Source organism: Perca fluviatilis, chromosome 18, assembly GCF_010015445.1.
Source record: "Perca fluviatilis chromosome 18, GENO_Pfluv_1.0, whole genome shotgun sequence".
NCBI classification, from domain to species: domain Eukaryota; kingdom Metazoa; phylum Chordata; class Actinopteri; order Perciformes; family Percidae; genus Perca; species Perca fluviatilis.
In genome coordinates, this window is record NC_053129.1 from 10,362,599 (window position 1) to 10,382,606 (window position 20,008).

Consider the following 20,008-nt stretch of genomic DNA (forward strand, 5'->3'; position numbering starts at 1 on the left):
GCTTCTAATCTGATGTGTGGTGTGGTTGACTGAATGAATTATCCGGCTGCAAAACTAATTGACCCTCTGGGACAACACAGTTTGAAATAAATGTAATTGTTTAGCAGCCACTTCACAAAACCACGCTATTCTTCTGAGCCTCTTCATTTCTGTGGTTCAAAATGGATGACTTTTGACATACTTGCTGGTCTGTGGCTGCATTTCTCCTCTCACAAAAGTAAAATATGCTTAAATGTCTGATGCAGCAGGGTTGTTACCGCTGAGATCAATCCAGGGGGAAAGAGTTATTGTTGTTGTACCAACCTGTCGCAGTCCATCTCCTGCGGCCAGCTGACACCAAACATGTCCATTAGTTTGTAGCAGTCGCTCTTGGCCTGCAGACAGAGGCGGCGGCAGGGCAGCGTCATCCGCCCGTACTCGGTACACACCGGGGCGTAGAGCGCGCACAGGAACATCCTGAGCTCCGGAGAGCACTGCAGGTTCACCATGGGATGGAACGGCTGCAGTTGGAGACACAGAGAAAGATATTTAAACACACCAGCACAAAATAATGAAACTCTTTTATTTGAAACAGTTCAAAAAGATAACGCCATAGCACAGTCCCAAGCCAGAGTGGTATTCCAACTTGACAATGAGTGCCAAAGAGAGGCACAAAGAAATCAGTGGAGCATGTCTCTGATACGTTTCTGGAGATGAGTCCCTAAAAACAACTCTGGCCTCTTTCCTAATAATCCCCTCCACCCCCATAATATTAGGCTCCCCCTTCCTCCATCTCCTCTCTCTTCCTTCCCTTAGACCTTCAGATAGGAGGGGCACATCAAGCTGGGCAACCCCCACCATTTTCACACACACACACACACACAAAACACACAAAAAAACACACACACACACACACACACACACACACACACACACACACACACACACACACACACACACACACACACAAAAACAAAAAAAACACACACAGGGCTGCTGCTGACAGGGCCTTTGTGTTACATGGAGTACCACGCTGTGACTGACTGACACACTGCAGTAACATGCATACACTCACACACACACAGAAGCCAAAATGTACCAACGGAAGTATTTATTTACATGCTCACACACCCACGTACCAGCACAATAATGGTCTCACATATAAACTGAGCCAAGAGGCGTTGTGAGTGCAGGAAGCATCTGTAAGGCATGTTGTTGATATGCAAATGCCTAGGGGAGTGTGTGTGTGTGTGTGTGTGTGTGTGTGTGTGTGTGTGTGTGTGTGTGCGTGTTAATTAATGAGTGGGAAAGCAAATATACAAATCCATGTGTCCAAGAGCGCATTGTTACATATTTTTGTCTGCATGAATTTGCATATACCTCTGGTGTTTGTTACAGAAAGGCCTCTAGCCACACCCAAGTCAGTCAGACACATGCTAGCCGCCCTCCCCCAAAATGTAAAGACAGAGGTCTGTATGACAGACAGGGACAGGGAGGGAGGGGGAAGGGAGGGGTGAGGAGAGGACAGGCAGGGGGCAATTTGTTTGTTAGAGGGGTGGACATTAAAGGATGTGTCACTGCAGTTTAAACAAGTTAAGCGTTTTGTTCTGCCTCTTCAGTGTACATTAAACAGAGAGAGGGACATGCACACTGTCTACTCTTAACTGAGGTTTTGTTGAAGAAAGTATGTTTGGAGTATGTAAAGTCTGGCCAAATAGGACAACATTTAGCTCTCTTTATCATTAATGACACTTTAAGAGAGCTATTGTTGAATTTCTGCCACATTTAAAAAAAAAAGAAGCTGCAACAGACAAAGGGGGAGCAGCTGGAGTTGACTAAGTTTATAAAGAAACATATTGTGCTCAGTTTACACAGATGAGTGAGTCTGTTTGCTCTTTTCTGACCCAGATGTAAGCATAAAAACTCAACACATCTGTGCCACATATTAAGACATCTCAAGATTGGATTTTGGATCATAAAAATGTGAAACACAGTTACTTCCCTTTGATCCTACATGTAATACATTGTACGTTGTACTCATTGTACGTTGTACACAGCCCTGGAAATGAAACAAACAAAAAAAAAAAACGCCTGCAGCATTTTGCTATCCTCTGAACACTTTTAGCACAGAATGCAGCAATAAATCCTTTTAGAGAACCAGTGATGACGGATTTTTGCTCTGATCTTCTCAATTGTTTGCCACCGTAACTGCAATCAGATTTGAACAGACTATTGTAGTGTGTTCCCACCATATGTCTACACCATGAGTACATATCCTCCTCCTGACAGCATGTTTGCCTGCCACCCACATGGGATGTCTTTATGTAAAAAGGATTATAATGGGTGTTAGGCTTGGCCCTTAAAGCACAAAGCAGGCTCATCCATGCAGCTTTTGTCATCGCATTGTTCTTATCACTTTTCTAGCAAGATGACACCGAGCTGGCTGTGTGTGTGTGTGTGTGTGTGTGTGGGGAACGACAGAACGCAATCATGAGACAGACATATGGGCAGTGAGGTAATCGGACTGGTTAGTCCCTGCCACTGTGAGGGATCAGGGATGGATGGGTGATGACAAGGGCTCATATGCACACGTAGAATCCATAGCGCGAGTCTTAAAAAGTGCTCATATTATGCTTTTCGGCTTTTCCCCTTTCCTTTATTGTGTTATATATCTTTTTTGTGTATGTTATAGGTTTACAAAGTGAAAAAAAAAAAAGTCCACCCCAAATGGACTTACCATCTCCAACAGAAAACACTTTTCACAAACTGCTCCAAACAGCTCTGTTGTGACTACTTCACTTCAGAGACAAACGTGCGTCACTTTGTAACACACGTTATAATGCTCGCCTAACTGCTAGCGTGGCACATCCTCATACTCTGCTTCTTAATGGCTAGTTGTCCTTACCTAGCTACTGCGCAACAAAGATTGAACAGAAGTTTGATGCCTCACTCTGTAGCTAAAACAGAGAGCTCAACACACCGGGTGAAAAGAGGAGCTGCAGCCATGTAGTACAGCAAAAATATATATATTTTTTTTTATTTAACCATGTAAACCTATTCTGGTACAACCTCTAAATACAATTATGAACCTGAAAATGAGCATAATGTGAGCACTTTAACTCAGCGGAGTATTCATATGCACTGCAGAGGATCATTTTAGGTGACTTACGCCTGTCATAACGGGGATCAATCAAGCAGTCGGTCGTGTCATTTTTGTGCAAACGGAGTCATCGCGTTTCATTGAGCATCACTGTACGCTACGAGGACACAACACCACAAGCACTCGTTGCGTGCTCTGAGCCAGAGTCATCTATTAACTAATCTATAAAACACATCTATAATAAGAGTGATCCATCTTGAAATGGGTCTATTACTGCGACACACAGAATCTAAGCTTTGAGTCTTACATTTCAGTTTTCTCATGGAATTTCTCCCAAAAGTCCTAAATACAGATAAGTATACTGTAGATAGATAGAAGTAAGATAGGACAGCTGTAGACAGGAAAGGGGGGAGAGAGGGAAAATGACATGCATCAAAGGGCCACGGTTAGGAATTGAACCCTGGTCACTGCAGTAAAGACTGAGCCGTGATTTATGGGGCGCTCAACCAGGTAAGCTACCAGGCCGCCCCTGCCTAAATTGTACCAATGTCTTAATGTTCATTATTGATTAATATGCAAAATATTTTTGTCAAATTTCAGAAGCTAGCAGTAAACTTTAGGCATCTTTGAAAATGGCAAAGCATTGTCAAAAAATGCTGATTCATTTTCTGTGAATCCACCAATCCTTTAATCAATTTATAGTCAAATAATCCATATCATAATCCATCGTAATTTACCAAATGCTGAAAAAAAAATAGTTCAGAAAACCTATACAAAAGTCATGAAAGTTAAACCTGTATATATGCTGATCAGGAAGCGTTTAACTGTTGACATAAACAAAAGCAGTTTGAAATAAATAAAAGTAGACATGTATGTATAGTGAAATACTAGTGTTTTCCCTAGGTTTGTGTAAGACTTAGGTGCACGTATTTGGCGGGGTGTAGGGGTCCTCCCTCAAGAAAATGTTACATTTTTCACATTTCACGTCATTTTGGACCATTATTATTACCATATCTGTGTCTAAAACGTTGGAAAACCTAGAGCAGATAAAAGATAAATAACACTCAAAAAGCTTAAAGACTAAACTACGTAAAGAAGTGCACTGGGACCAACTACAATCATAGTTAGTTTTGGTGCTCACAATGATTTTACATTAATTTGAATTAGGTGGTGCCTAATGTCTTAGGTGATGCGCCTAAGCCTTGGAAAACCCTGTACTATCAAAAATCCTCTATAGTAAGAGCAGAGAGGCCAGACAAACTGAGAGCATCTTAACACCTACAGAAAGCCACACTTCATCAAAGGAAACAGACACAGTACTGTGTAGGATCCTGTAAATGTATTAAAGCACTGAAAGGGCTTGATAGAATTATAATGAAGACAACTCACAATAATGAGTCCTCTTTAATGAAATATCTTTAGAATAAAAAGTAGATTGTCGGACGGTCTCTGGAGAAATAACACAGAAAAGCAGGATGTCCTGACTTCTGCCCCACCCTGCCAGTACTGGGTGCTAATGTACGAATTACTCTCCCTGTGACTCCCTTTGCTTTTTGTTGCCAGTGTGCGGTCCTGTGACATTAACTGTAGTATAACTTCATCAGTAGTGAACCTGTCAGCGTTGGTTAGCCACTCAAACATGATCTAATGCAGCTAAAGTGAGCTTGCATCTTCACTTCTTCTTCCACTCCGTTTTGATTCCCACAGGCTACAGATAGGCTCCATGGAACACAATGTACTGTACTGTACTACAAACAGGGATGCCATGGGAAACGGTTGAATAAATATATATAGTAGGCTACACGGACTAGGGGGGAGAAAATCAGCTTCTCTTCCTATTCATCCCTCATCCTATTCATCCTATTCATCTTATTCATCGTACTTCCCTTTTTTTTCTATATTTACACTCCTCCATCATCCATCCCTCTCCTGCTCTTCATACCCCTCCTCCATCTCTTCAGCATCTCCATTCAGCCATTTTATTACAGTCAAGCCACCGTGTGAGCCAGTGTGGACAGGAGTGAGCTGGTGGTGGATGGGACATATGGCTGGTAACAGCTTTACCACCCCAAACACCAGCACCGTGAGGCCCTGCGGAGCCTGAACACTCTCCACGGGGATTTGATGTTAATGGCCACACTGGAAACAGCTGGTGAACCACTGGTCCAACGAATGGCCAAGGAGTTTGTCATGGCGCTTTCCTCCCCAGAGCCGGCCGTGTAAGAAGAATCAAGCGTGTAATACTCAACTCTGTCGAATGGTGCGGCCTGAGGACGGGTGGTATGCTAATGTGATGCCAGCTTCAATCCCGCTGCTACAGTCATTACGTATTCATGAGATTTTGTTAGGAGATTTTTGATGTCTGAAAATGTGGAATAATATGCCACTGTGGAAATAGCAAGCTCACACACAGTCACATGTGTCAGTTAGAAAAGCAATGGATTCTGGGGCTCTAATAAAGGTCAACAAATCATTCATGGACAGAGGTATACCTATAACTGATTAGTTAACTGCCGTTTTGTTTGGCACCTGTCAACGTTGTTATTATTATCAAAGATTTAATAAAATGAAGAAGGAAATAAGCCAAGAGCGAAGGTGTCCAGAGTGTTGCAGGAGCGAGAAGTGTTTCCCGGTAGCTCTGACAAGCTTAAACCTTTCACATACGCAACACCAAATTTCCTACTAACTAATGCACAAACAGGTACGCAAATAGCTAATTATTATTAACAAGACAAAAGTAACGACATGGAAAAGACGAAAGCGAAGAAAAACCAACAAGGGCCAAGTGAGACCCCGGACTCGCCTGAACAAGAGATCCTGGATGAACGCGCTGAACAAAGGGCCCTTCTGACAGAGTGCTGCTTCCTGCTGGTACGTCACTGCAACAGGTTGTCTTGATTAGACAACATGCAAGACGATTGACACTTGTATTCAACAGTTGTGTTTTGATTACAAAGAAGCATCAATATATTCTCACATTTATCATAATAAAAAGCAAATGTAGCGATAACTATATCTTAATCCATCAATACGTGCCATTTCCTTTCTTGTCTTTCTTTTTATATATTTGACAGGATTATAAACCCTAATTATTATTATATTCCATACTTCAGCTCCTTTACTGTAAGTAATTGCATCCACCTGGTTGAATTCCCGGGGATGTTAATCATATCTAATTAAATGGCAAATATCAGTGGTGCTGTGCGACTGAAAACCATTCTCCAGGCAGAAACATTAAGGGCTCAGCCCAAACATAGGGTGGTACTAGGTATGCTAATCCCCCCCCCCCATCCTCCCTAAATAAATGGCAGATATTTTCACTATTTTTCATAAGCCATTTGATAAGAGAATACCTACAAAAATCTGTATATAATTTGGGAAAAACATGATAGTAGCCAAGGGAAAAAAAACAAAACATCCTTTAGCCTACATCCTATTTTGTATCTAATTGTTCTCCAACTTTCTTCATCATTCTGAAACCATAACAACAAATATTGTGAATGACTCATTTTTACTCCTGCCACCTAAAGTTACAAAACATAGGTATGGTAGGAATTTGGCACAAACAGCATATACTATACCGGAGTAGAGTTCACAGAATGAATGTTTGGCTGACAAATGGCAGGTTAATATGGGGTGGATACCCCATATTAACCTGGGCTGCTCTAATTGCAAATCAAGGATCTCCAACAACGCCAAGTAAAAGTGGTCTTTAATACTCTGAATTGAATATTAGGCCAGAAGATCATTTACTCAACTTTAATAGAGTTCTTTAAGGAATAGTAGTAGTAATAGTAATACAGTAAAGGTACTAGCAAAGAACAGCCGCCATTAGAATGTAAGGGCGGACCTAGAGGGCGATATTTCCCCAGTAATAGAACTTTCCATTCAATTTGCTGGTCCAGTCAGAGAGTGAGGGGAAATGACTCAAAGTCGAAGGTATTTTAAATAACCTAAACGATTTGGGGCTTCTGAGAAAACATCTGGGGCTGGAGCCCCAGAAGCGCCTGAATCAATTTAGTGTAAGGAATAAATACCGGTATCTTTCACAAACTGAAATAAGAAAAAGGGAATATTATTTTTAAAAGACCTTTATATTACAGTGCAGTTCAAAGTGGTGAAAATGTGATTTTGCATATTTGCATATTTCTGTTGGTGAAAGCCTCTAATCTCCAAACTGTCTGCCTTTGAAGAACCAAGAAAAACAGCATTGACCTCCGTTTCACCTCCATGCATTTCGGAACTTATCCAGCATGTTTTGAATCATCACGCCGTGATAATAAATATTAATGTGGCCTAGTCTAACGAAGTCATCCACGGATGCCTGTACGTACCTTCCTAATGCTAAAGTAATTAGTTTTTAATGAAGGCTCAGTCTGCTGCTAAGATGCTGTGACTGATGAATTGCTGACAAAGAAGCCCAACGTGGCCAACTGGTCTATGTTGATTTGCTCTTTTAGAAATACCTCCCAGTCACCTCTCTTCCCATCCTCCCCCTTCCTCCTTCAGCCCCTTTCCCTCCTGCATTTTCTCTCTCGCCGCTTTATCCTCCTTTCTCCACTGCTGCCATTCCAATTCTCCGAATTTCCAAGCTCAGCGCCATGGCGACGAGTGATGCATCACCAGGGAGGAGGGGGAGGAGGAAGAGGGAGGAGGAGGAGGGAGGAGAGCAGGGTTTGAGGAGGTCAGGGCGCGGGGCGGAGGGGACCACCTCCCGGGAGGCAAGAAAGCCTTGGCTCCCTTTGTTAACAGCACAATTGGGAGTGTTTCCTGGGCAACGGGTGAGCCCTGCGCAGGGGGAAGGGGAGGACAAAAGAGATGGGCGAGGGGAGGGGGTTGAGAGAGCAGGGAAGAGAGGGAGAGAGAGAGGAGGGATGGGCCGACCGAGTCAGCCGTGTCATTCACTGCTAAGAAATGTCTGATAGTGTGTTATGTGTTTGTACACACACACACACACACACACACTCACACACACACACACACACACACACACACACAAACAGATTGTTGTGGAGCAGTGACTTGCTCTCTGGATGTGCTTCTCTTTCAGTCCACTGCCAATAAACACGGTGTTGGACATTAAATAAAACAAGGGGCTCCTTTATAGCCTGGGTCACGCTGGGTAGGCTTTATCAGACCATGTTGTGTCTGTCTGTGTGTGTGTATGTGTGTGTGTGTGTGTGTATGTCTGTGTGTGTTTGTGTATATGTGTGTGTCGCTTGGATACATCTTCACTTGCTAACACAATAAGCATGTTAAATGGTGTATTTTAGTTAAGTGCGGCACGTTTTAACTGACTTGCAGCCATCAGAGAGCTTTATCAGCATTTTACTGAAACTCTAACACACACACACACACACACACACACACACCTCTTCCTCTCCTTTACAAATCCATTCACACAGCATGGGTGGAGTATCTGGGTTATTCTACACAGCAGCTGTAACATGACACAGTTTATCTGAATGCGTTGTAAACCTGAGACAAGAGGCTGATTTAACGACCTGAAAGGAGAAGGAAATGAGTGGAAGTGGGACAGAGCAGATTCAAAGCAGACCATTGATTAGTCTTTGTGTCAAAGCACACCTTTCATAGAAAACACAGAAAAACAAAACGCGACAAATACCACCGAAAGCTGAAATCAAGATGACAGAGAAAACTTATTTTTCCATTTCATTATATTACTACCGATGATGGTTCCTATGCCTTGTGCCTACACAGGCAAAATAACCTGGTCCAATAACCCGGTCATCCAATGTATCATTTCTGCGAAAGGGACAAAATAAGAGGGCTTGTTAATTTTCGGCAATGAATTTACAACAAGGCAACATTCACCTATTTTATCTTGCTGCCAATAAAAAGTGATTTGCTGGCTTTGGCTTCACGTAAAAAAAAAAAAAAAAAAAAACTCTTATCAATCTAATTTGATTAACATCTTCGGATGGCTCTGACCCTCGCTTGTCCCATCTGGCCTTGGAGAAACGTTCAACTGATCCCTGTTCTGATTACTTTTGCCATGACGTTTCTGAAAACCACATCCTTTACCCTGTCTCTCTTCCTTCTGATAGCATAAAGCATCTTTTTTTTTTTGTCCTGCTAAATATCTGATCCTTTTAACGTGGGCCTATTTTTGCCTTTTGCAAAATATCTGTCACGGTATGCTCTGGTCCCAAGCTCAGGAAATATTTTCGAACTTTCTAATTTTCGAACTCTAATTCTGCTAACTGTACAATAAAGCACAAGGCAATGCAACGCATAGGAAAATTGGATTTGTTAATTTTTTTGAAGATTTAGTATTTCATTCAGTTTTCTATGTAGCAGGGTATGGAAATCCAGTGGAGGGTTTTGCAGCGCCGTTCTCATGCACCAAACGGCTATCTCGCAACACACAGAGGCGCCAGAACTCACATTCAAGTGACTGCCTCGCAACCGTACGCCTCGGCCAACCAATCAAGTTGCAGTTTGCATCCACGTCTGTCCAGGTTCATTTAATATACATGTAGTTAAGACTTTGAAGCAGAAGGTATTAAGTGTGTGCTTTTGGCGAAACGTGGACGCTTCACACACATCTTCCACGCGGCTGCACAGAGGATCGAAACAATCCCCACAGTTTCAACGTGACACCCGGGATAAGTGTAAGTGTCATCTCATTGTGCAAGGGCTGTGCTACACTTATTGCGGAGAATGCAGCCGACGGGGTTGTTCAATTAAAAACTGCCACTGAAAGAAGGAGTTAATGTGCTATCTAATGTATATGAGAGCATGTTTTGTGTTGCGTGAGAGTATGTGTAACCCATGAGATGCTTCTTTTCTGAATTTTGTGTTGTCGCGGAACGGACAGAGTCCAGAACAAATTTCCCCTCGGGGACAATAAAGTATATCTTATCTTATCTTGTCACCAATTCAGTATCTGACCAAATGTCTCCCCTTCTGTTCCTGAGTTATGGCGTTCAATAAAGGCCAGAAAAGTGGTTTTTTTTGCAGAACACTGTAATGACTAAAGTTACAAAACATAGGTATGGTAGGAATTTGGCACAAACAGCATATACTATACCGGAGTAGAGTTCACAGAATGAATGTTTGGCTGACAAATGACTTCTACCTTTTCAATATAAAATGCCATTATTATTATTATTATCATTGTATCCTATTAGACATTTGCGTGAAATGTTGTCATATTTAGGATAGGCAAGTTATGGCCAAAAATGTGTTTTATGGAGGTCCTTGAGTCCAAGAGGAAGTTTAGGTCAAATTTGAAAAAACTCCTTTCAGATATTTTCAGAGACATAGCGTTCACAAGAATGGGATGGACGTACTGTATGTACGGACAGAAAACTCCAAAACATAATGCATGTGGCCATGGCTATCGCCGGCGCCGAGGCATAATGAACGGCATTGTAAGCCCCGACTACACGGTAGTTCTTAGAAATATTATCTTCTCAGAAGACAAAGCAACAGAAATGTTTAAAACAATATCATGACAATTTGCCTCCACTTTCCACCAATCCTCACAGGATCTGCGAATCTAATAGCTTTCTTATCAACTAACCTCCATTACAGAAACAGCGGCCCTGACATCACTGAACCAAATGCCATCTGCTGCTATGGATGCCAACGACAGTTCATACCAGATTAATGGACTCACTATCATGGACCCACGCTGCTTTACATTCATCCTGTAGCTTAAATGTGCACCTATCTCTAAAGGGGATTTTAGCCCGTTTCTTCTTTGTCGTTTGGTAATGCCAGTCAAATCCGCCACGCTCCCACGTATCTTATGTGAGTGTGGCGCAGTGTCATTGTGGCACAGAAATAGCAGATTCCCAGCCCCGAGGCCGCTGTCCCACTTCAGCTGCGAGGTCATTCGGCGGTCAGCGATGATTGACTGAGGGAGGATCAACGCCGAAACACAAAATCCTGTTTTCAGAAAGCGACTTGTTTGTGTTCTCTCCAGTTCAGACCACCGTAAAAAACTAAAACAAAAAAAACTGTCTTTTATCCCTGTGTGAATTTCTCATGCACCAAACAATCATGTGTCACCACAGTAAGCACAAAGCTTAGATGAAATACAGTAACGTGAATATCACTCCAAATCTCTCAAGATGGGCTACAGCTATAAGAAGGTTTATAATGATATCGTGACAAATTGCACCCACTTTCCCAAAAATACAAAAAAACCTTGAAAAGACCTTCTAAAGCGAGACCAGAAACAAAGAAATTCAGAAAGACACCACTTCAGGGGGTTTGGACAAAAAGTGCAAGAACGGCAGGCGTTGGTTCTCATCCAACTCCCAGTTTCTCCACGGTGCGAGGCATTCATCATCATTATCATGGCTATTCAGCGGACCTAATTCCCTTTAAAATCAACTGTCAATTCTCATTTGGCTGCCCTCGACATCTTATAGGCTTTGAATTCTCCCATGAACTGGATCTAGGGCGAGTTGTCTGGAAAACAGGAGCCAAACAGAGCCGTAGTCTCCGTTATTTGGAACCTATCGGGCTTCCATGTGTTTTCCGAACCCAACGAGCATTTCCGAGCACTAAGAGAGACTTAATTGTGGATCCATGACCAATCAAAGTGAACACCGTCTAAACCAGAAGTGCCTCGCTCTGTTCACTGCAACCCACACACGCCGGGATTAGGCGGAAAAAGCTAAAACAACATCTTTGTAATGATAAAAATGATTCTAGCGAAAACCACATCCATCCATCTGATTGACACATTCAAATTCAGAATGTACGTTCTATCAAAAATTCTAATTCTAACTAAATCCACAGGATGAGAGTGAATTTTTCGGCAACAAAAAAGATGCTGTGTGCTCCCACGGTCGGCCAGGGCATGTTCAGAGGTTACATAACCCGGGATTTTCGTGGCACACAACTCCTCCTGCCCGCCCTCCATCTCTCTCTCTCTCTCACACACACGCACACTCAATGTGTCTATGCTGAGTACAGCGAAGTGGAGCAGGCACAGATGGTCGGCAGGGCTCCACACATGGACATCATCGCTATGCCGGGCAGGGCGGGGCGCGTGTCAGAGGCTAAAAGTGACAGAGGGAGCGGCAGCCATTGGTTACATGATGCTGAGAATGAATAAACTGAGATAAATATAGATGGATGGACTAACACACACACGCACACACACACACACACACAAACACACAAACACACACACACACACACACACACACAGTTCGGCAGATATTTAAGCCAAACGAGCATCCAGTCTAATGTTTTGGTGCGGTTTGGCCAGTAATTGCTCGATAGATTCCAGAGGGATCAGCCTATGTAAGGATGGGATTAATTTAACGAGGTGATGCATCTGCTCCGTGACCGTGTGTAAACGCCTAACTCGTCATTTCAAAGAGGATAACACAGCCGCAACAGTCAGACGCTGTGGCTGGTAAATCTATAGATAATCTACAGATAATCTAAAAGGGGAGAAACAATTCAACATTCGACCAAACACTGGAATATGAGCTTTTAATCCATCATCTGAACCACACTGAAATAGAGAACAGTTTGGTATCTTCACTCGCAGGCTAAATTGACTAAACTGCTCAAAAGCCTGTTATGTAAAATGGCTTTGATGTGAAGAGTCCCTACACGTTGTGGTAAATCGCTCTTGTCTGTCAACATGCCAGACATGCGGGCAGAAACCATTTCAGGACAGTTTAATAATGCACTGTCCTCATGGCCCCCAGGGACAAGTATTAATACTTAATTTGTGGCTTAATGTTTTGGTAATACACTCCCAATCCCTGGAGCTAGAGGAGCCAAAATTAAAGTAGGCTAGCACTTTGATATTACCAAGTTTGAGCACATAGCCAGGAAGCCGTGGCGATAGCTATCTAGGCTGCTGATGTCCATGGGGCAGGCAGCGTAGCAGACTCACTGAACCACTCATCACTTATCACAAACCTCTGTCCTGTCAGATGGAAAATGCTGTCAGCGGGCCTCTATCGGTTTGTGAAAATGTGCGTTTCGTGTGTCTGGCAGATGTGTGTTAATTTCACTTCCGTATAGCCACAGCAATGTGAGTCACAACAGACTGAAAAAAACAGAGTGAAAGGACGAGAGGAAAATGCTCAGAAAAGGTCAGAGACAGGAACAACGCGGTGAGAGGGGAAAAAACAAGAGAAAAGGTCGCATTTTAGAAAAAAAAGAAGCTATTTTTTTATAAAAACGTTATCTCCGGAAGGCTAGGAGTGGGTTCAGACTAGCACTTTTGAACAAAACCCAATACGTTTTGAACCACTTTCTAAGACAATGGTGTTATGAAAAATACTTAAAACAAAAAGGCCCAAGAAATGCTCGGCTTATTACTATGTACATATGCCCACGAATTTAAAATGACTTCTCTGAAAATGGGATTTATTGATTACTTAGTTCAGGTCCATGCCCATCTTATATAGGCCAGTAACTATTTGTGTTCCCAATCCATAGCTTTATTAGAAAATCAATTAAACAACAGTAAACTAACAACCATATCCAGCAGAAATTTTAACTACCATCAGATATCCATTAGTTATGCTCAATTCGAGGTTCACAAGGCGTTAATAATTTAGTCCATGCAATATCAAAAACTTATGATAAACTGTCCATTGCAATTCCTCAGAACCCAATGTGGCATATTTAAATGTCTTGTTTTGTCCTTCCTACAGTCAAAGGGATTATATGTAAAATGATATAAAACATGAAAAATGGCTAAAACGATGACTCAATTACAAAAATAGTTTTCATTTATTTGTCTGTCTATGAAATAATCAATTTGTTGATGAATTGTTTTCGGCCCCTAGAAAGAACCAGGGGTAACTGCTCCAACAAGGTCGGTGAGGAAGAAAGAGGAAAGGAAACAGAAAAGGTTACAGCGTCAAAAATAAGATGAAAAATGCAATTTTACATATACCTTGTTATCTCCATAAGTTGAGTTTTTGGGAGGAGGTAATGACTGGCTAACACTTCGGAAAAACACACAATGTGGGTTAGAGAATTCATTTCTAACACAATAGACCTGAAATCCTCTCCGCCTATTACCATATATGACTCAAACATAAAGATTTTCAGACAATGGGCCGACATCCTCTCCGTATGTTCCCATATATGACTCAAATGAATAATACGTCTCTCAAAATGCGGCATAACGCAATCGCTGAAAAATACTTTGATAAGGTAAAAGTCTATTTCCAATTTGTGTCCTTACACAGCTTTAAATGGACAAATTAATACGGAAAAAAAGAAGAAGCTATTGGTACTTGTTTTTCACCTTTCACCTAAAAGGTTAATTCATGACCACTGTTGCAAAGATATTTTAATATCTTGAATATTATATGTACATATTTTTTAAACATTAGTATATGAAAGGCCTAATGTATCTCAGATATTCCCTTTCCACTGAATAGGTGTGGCAGATCACAAAGCTGCCATGTTTCAGGGAGCTCTACAAATGGTCTGTTATGGTCTAAATGGGTTCAGTAAATGTAATGTATTAAAGATCAGTATTGATTATCAGCACAAAATAGGTTTTCAAGTAACACAAACTGGAGCTTTAAAACGCAAAGCTTCTTTTTTTTTTTACATCTTTCACATGTGTGCAGTGTACTGTACCTCCATGGCGAGGGCGGCAGTTTGCTGGTCGTAATGATTCAGTATGTTGGGCATGTACGTGGAGTTGTAAGGCAACCCCTGGCACATGCGCAGGGTTATGGGCTCGCAGGTGAACAGACTGTGGCTCCCCTCTGCCACATCCATGGGGATGGCGACGCACGCCGTCAACATGGACAGGGACAGCAACCACAGGAGATCCATGACTGGTCGGTACAGTAGGAGAGAAGAAAAGACCCAGCAGGAGGAGGACGGCTGGCTAGGAAGAGGGGTTGAGCCCTGTTAGCGTCTGGCTCATTCACCAGGAAAGGGAGATCACAAGGCTTAAGGAGTGTCCAGGGCTGGCTGGTAGTCGCTTCCTCCTCTTCAACTCACAGAGAAATGGTCTGGGTCGGGCATCGTAATCCAACACGGCCATGGTCGAAGCTGGCTGCCTCCATCGCCGTGGGGGATTCCGGTCAGCGGCAGCAGTGTGTCATCACGAGACCTCCATAGCCTGGGAGATGCTGTGGTCCTTTAAGATGCTGCGCTGTGACCGCTCGCACTCCTCCCTCTCCTGCCTCCACCAACACTGATGAATGCTTCACAGAAAATATGGATGACCACCACCGGTGGATGTGATCTTCAGCCTGCGGTTTAAAAAAAAACAAAAGCACAACATTTTCAAATATAAATCTGGCATCAGGACACCAGTTGCAAGTTAACCAGAACAGGCGTTTTTTTCTCTCTTTTTTCTTTTCTTTTTTTACATAAATGAGACAAATAATGGACTGCAGCTGAATACACACAAAAGGCGGTTCCATGACAGATGAAATTGCATTTCACTGTGGTGGGTGGTTGTGTAGATGATAACATTAACAGAATTAATTAGCAGCAATGTATCATTCTACAACAGTGATTGTTATGAGTAACAGCAAAACAATCACACAGGGCAAATATCTAAATCATTACTATATTTAAACATGCATGTGGGTATTTACAGCTTTTTGTGGTAGTTCATTGAAGTGACTTATCAGAATTTATGGTATGCTGTTATTTCTGGGGTTGGTGTCCTTTTAGTGGTGTAACCTTAATTTGTAGATTAACTACAGTTTAGAAAAAGTAAGTAAGTAATAATTAGCCTTTTCTTTTCTAATTCAACCATTTTTTCATAAATTGATACATTTACATGACAGTACACGCCCATGACAACCCAATATCCTACCTTTCTATTCACGAAAAAAAAAATAAAAGGCTACTTTCTCTTACACCTGTGTCTACTTAACACAGCTTTCAAACAAGCACAGCTGCATTTTAATGGTTGATTAAATGCGAGAATAGTGCCTCCGTTAGCCTACCTGTGCGTCAATATGAACGGGCTCCTCCTATAAGCTCCGAGCAGGGAATTCATAAATGAACTGCTCCTCATAAATGTGAGCGTGTATAGCTTCGACAACTAACGGAACCGGGAGGCTCATTACTGATGTGTTTGTCCCTGCCCACTGTAACTGACTCACTACAGAAAAAAAAATGGTTGAATAAGACAAAATGTCAAGCAGCGCAGTGGAGACAAAAGATGACGGTTAGTTCATCCTAAATTATAGTAACCGTGGCATATGCAGCCTGCGTACCGGTGTAATTCACCGCACTGAGCCGGGGCGGCAACGGAGGTGGTTGTTCATGAGAAGCACCCCGGTTACAAATGTTAGTTAAACTGGTTAAATTAAAGGCAACTTTACCTGAATGTTGTGCCGAAAATTCACGTGTAACAACAACGGGGTCTCCGCCGCTCCTCGAGTTGGTAACAATGACTGAATGTCCCCCCTTCCAGCACCCTCCTCTCGTGTCCTCCTGTCCTCCTCCTCTGTCCGCCTCCCTCCCCTTCTGTTCCCCCTCCCTCCCACCAACCTCTCTCTCTCTCTCTCTCTCTCTCTCTTTCTCTCTCTGCCAAGCGTCAAACCCGCGACATTTTAAAAATGTCTTCCAGTCAGAACATAAAAATAAAAGGCTCGCCAACGACAAACGGAACGACCCAGCGCAAAACACATCGCCGTCAGTACTTTTGTGAGGTAGTGACGCAGTTTTATTTTTTAGTTTATTGCCAATGCCACGCTAACGTTAAAAATTGAGTTGTTGCAGCAAATTAGAGCGTGAGATTATTTAAACGTTACAGCCAACAAGTTTTGTTTTTTTAATATTGAGATTAAGTTTTTCATTTAAATGAATCATAAGAAGTAGTGGAAAATGACTAAAATAACTAAGTAGATTCACTTATTTATTTGTCAGTTAGTCACTAGTTATTTTACACATATTCGGTCACATATGATGGCGTTTCCTCGGTTAGGTTCAACTTGTTCCTGTTTTGAATGGCATTATTTAGGTGTGGTTTTATGTGTGTGTGTGTGTGTGTGTGTGTGTGTGTGTGTGTGTGTGTGTGTGGGGAGGGGGGGTATGTATTCTATGTGTAAATCTGTGTGTGTGTGTGTGTGTGTGTGTGTGTGTGTGTGTGTGTGTGTGTGTGTGTGTGTGTGTGTGTGTATGTGGTGTGTGTGTGTCTTTGTGTGTGTGTGGGGGGGTTGTTTAAAGCACTTTGTGCTACGTTTTTATGTATGAAAAGTGCTATAAATAAAGTCTGATTGATTGATTGATTGATATAACATATGACAAGCTTATCAAATATAGTGCATTGATATAGATTATTGTTATATAAAGGGGTTAGAATTAAAGCTACTTCAACTACTACTACTACCAACAATTTGGTACTTAAAGTTCTGGTAAAATATATATATATATATATATATATATATATATATATATATATATATATATATATATATATATCATACATATACTATAATAATATGTTTATAATAATGTGTTTTCAAGCAAATCTCTGTTTTCACTTTACCAGGACTTTAATATTCACTGATGCATCAGTATTGACAATTGTAATGTAATTATAGGCTACAATAAAATATCACTTGCAGGAGGAATTTTCTTAAGTGTAAATTATAGCAGTTGAATATAAATCTAAATGACAATTATGTAGTATAAGTAATGATGATATCTAGCTAAATCACAAGTTGTTTGCTGCCTGAAATGTCATTGAAAACCTTTTTTTGCCATGGCAGATTTTTGCATTATTACTTTGAAGGTCGGCGAGCTGGTTTCCGGATTAGCTCAGTGTGTGTCTGTTTACCTTGACGCAGCTCTCCTCCTCTTTCTTCACAGCAGGGTTCTGTCTTCGTTGCGCGCGGCCGCCCATCTGAGGACGAACAGACTCTCTGCTTTTGAATGAAAAACTTTTCAGACTGGTGGGACTAAGAGTTTTAGCTGGCCGTCTGCAAAAGAGGCCTAACATGTTTTATCAATAGGTCTACAGCGGGGGTAGAACTTGAAAAAACAGAGCCAACGCCTACATTATTAAACCAGCGACACACAAGGTTATATCACTGTCAGAATCAATTCAATTCAGTTCAATTCAATTCAATTTTATTTATAGTATCAAATCATAAGAATCAGCTTTATTGGCCAGGTTTGCGTAAACAAACTTTAATCTTTGCTCTTAAAGTACAACACTCACTTAACATATAAAGAATAAAAACAGAAAAGACAGTAAGAAATATAAAAAAAATACTGTTAAAGGTCCCATGACATGGTGCTCTTTGGATGCTTTTATATAGACCTTAGTGGTCCCCCAATACTGTATCTTAAGTCTCTTTTATATAGGCCTTAGCGGTCCCCTAATACTGTATCTGAAGTCTCTTTTATATAGACCTTAGTGGTCCCCTAATACTGTATCTGAAGTCTCTTTTATATAGGCCCTAGTGGTCCCCTAATACTGTATCTGAAGTCTCTTTTATATAGACCTTAGTGGTCCCCTAATACTGTATCTGAAGTCTCTTTTATATAGGCCCTAGTGGTCCCCTAATACTGTATCTGAAGTCTCTTTTATATAGACCTTAGTGGTCCCCTAATACTGTATCTGAAGTCTCTTTTATATAGGCCTTAGTGGTCCCCTAATACTGTATCTGAAGTCTCTTTTATATAGACCTTAGTAGTCCCCTAATACTGTATCTGAAGTCTCTTTTATATAGACCTTAGTGGTCCCCTAATACTGTATCTGAAGTCTCTTTTATATAGACCTTAGTGGTCCCCTAATACTGTATCTGAAGTCTCTTTTATATAGGCCTTAGTGGTCCCCTAATACTGTATCTGAAGTCTCTTTTATATAGACCTTAGTGGTCCCCTAATACTGTATCTGAAGTCTCTTTTATATAGGCCTTAGTGGTCCCCTAATACTGTATCTGAAGTCTCTTTTATATAGACCTTAGTAGTCCCCTAATACTGTATCTGAAGTCTCTTTTATATAGACCTTAGTGGTCCCCTAATACTGTATCTGAAGTCTCTTTTATATAGACCTTAGTGGTCCCCTAATACTGTATCTGAAGTCTCTTTTATATAGACCTTAGTGGTCCCCTAATACTGTATCTGAAGTCTCTTTTATATAGGCCTTAGTGGTCCCCTAATACTGTACTGTCTCTTTCCCGAAATTCAGCCTTGGTGCAGAATTACAGCCACTAGAGCCAGTCCCACAATGAGCTTTCCTTAGTATGTGCCATTTCTGTGTCTGTAGCTATTGAGGAGGATGGGGGGGCAAGGTGGAGGGTGGTGGGGGGGGGCCTTGACCAACTGCCACTTTGCTCGTTTGAAAGCCATGATGTCTCTCTCTCTCTCTCTCTCTCTCTCTCTCTCTCTCTCTCTCTCTCTCTCTCTCTCATGGGCGGGCCAAATTCTCTGGGCGGGCAAAGCAGAGAAAGGGGAGGTAACCTTGCTCATTATGACCTCATAAGGAGAAGATTCCATATCGGCCCATCTGAGCTTTCATTTTCTCAAAGGAAGAGCAGGATACCCAGGGCTCGGTTTACACCTATCACCATTTCTAGCCACTGGGGGACCATAGGCAGGCTGGGGGAACTCATATTAATGTTAAAAAACCTCATAAAGTGAAATTTTCATGCCATGGGACCTTTAAATATACAGTATAACAATACAATAGAATTTACAATTTTACAAAAAATATACAATAACAATTGAAGAGAGGGAAGGAAGGAATAAAGGGAAGGAATACACTATTACTACTACTACCTACTACTATTATTACTACTACTACTACTACTGTTACTACTACTTCTACCACTACTAGCCTACTACTACTTATATTATTGCTCATAATAATAATGAAATATGAATACTTAGCCTACATGTCACATATATTTATTTTAATTTAAAACAAATATATCTGATCAATTACACGGTTTGTTGTCATTTCAAATAGCCAGGCAA

The 20,008-nt window shown here is 41.5% G+C and overlaps 1 protein-coding gene across 3 annotated transcripts in view; it reads right to left on the reverse strand.

Annotated features, from left to right (window-relative positions):
* Positions 1 to 16,529, reverse strand: part of fzd3a (frizzled class receptor 3a) — a 32,128-nt gene extending 15,599 nt beyond the window's left edge. For 2 of the 3 annotated variants that reach the window (XM_039782062.1, XM_039782064.1), the window contains exons 1-3: positions 16,402 to 16,529; positions 14,687 to 15,312; positions 304 to 500 (exon numbers count right to left, since the gene is read on the reverse strand). In XM_039782062.1, the coding sequence (XP_039637996.1) occupies positions 304 to 500; positions 14,687 to 14,887 (398 nt within the window). In that variant the 5' untranslated portion in view covers positions 14,888 to 15,312; positions 16,402 to 16,529. Of the gene's footprint in view, positions 1 to 303; positions 501 to 14,686; positions 15,313 to 16,020; positions 16,138 to 16,401 lie in introns of those variants that run through there. The other variant, XM_039782063.1, reaches the window with a different exon arrangement.
* Between the last annotated feature and the right edge of the window lie 3,479 nt (positions 16,530 to 20,008).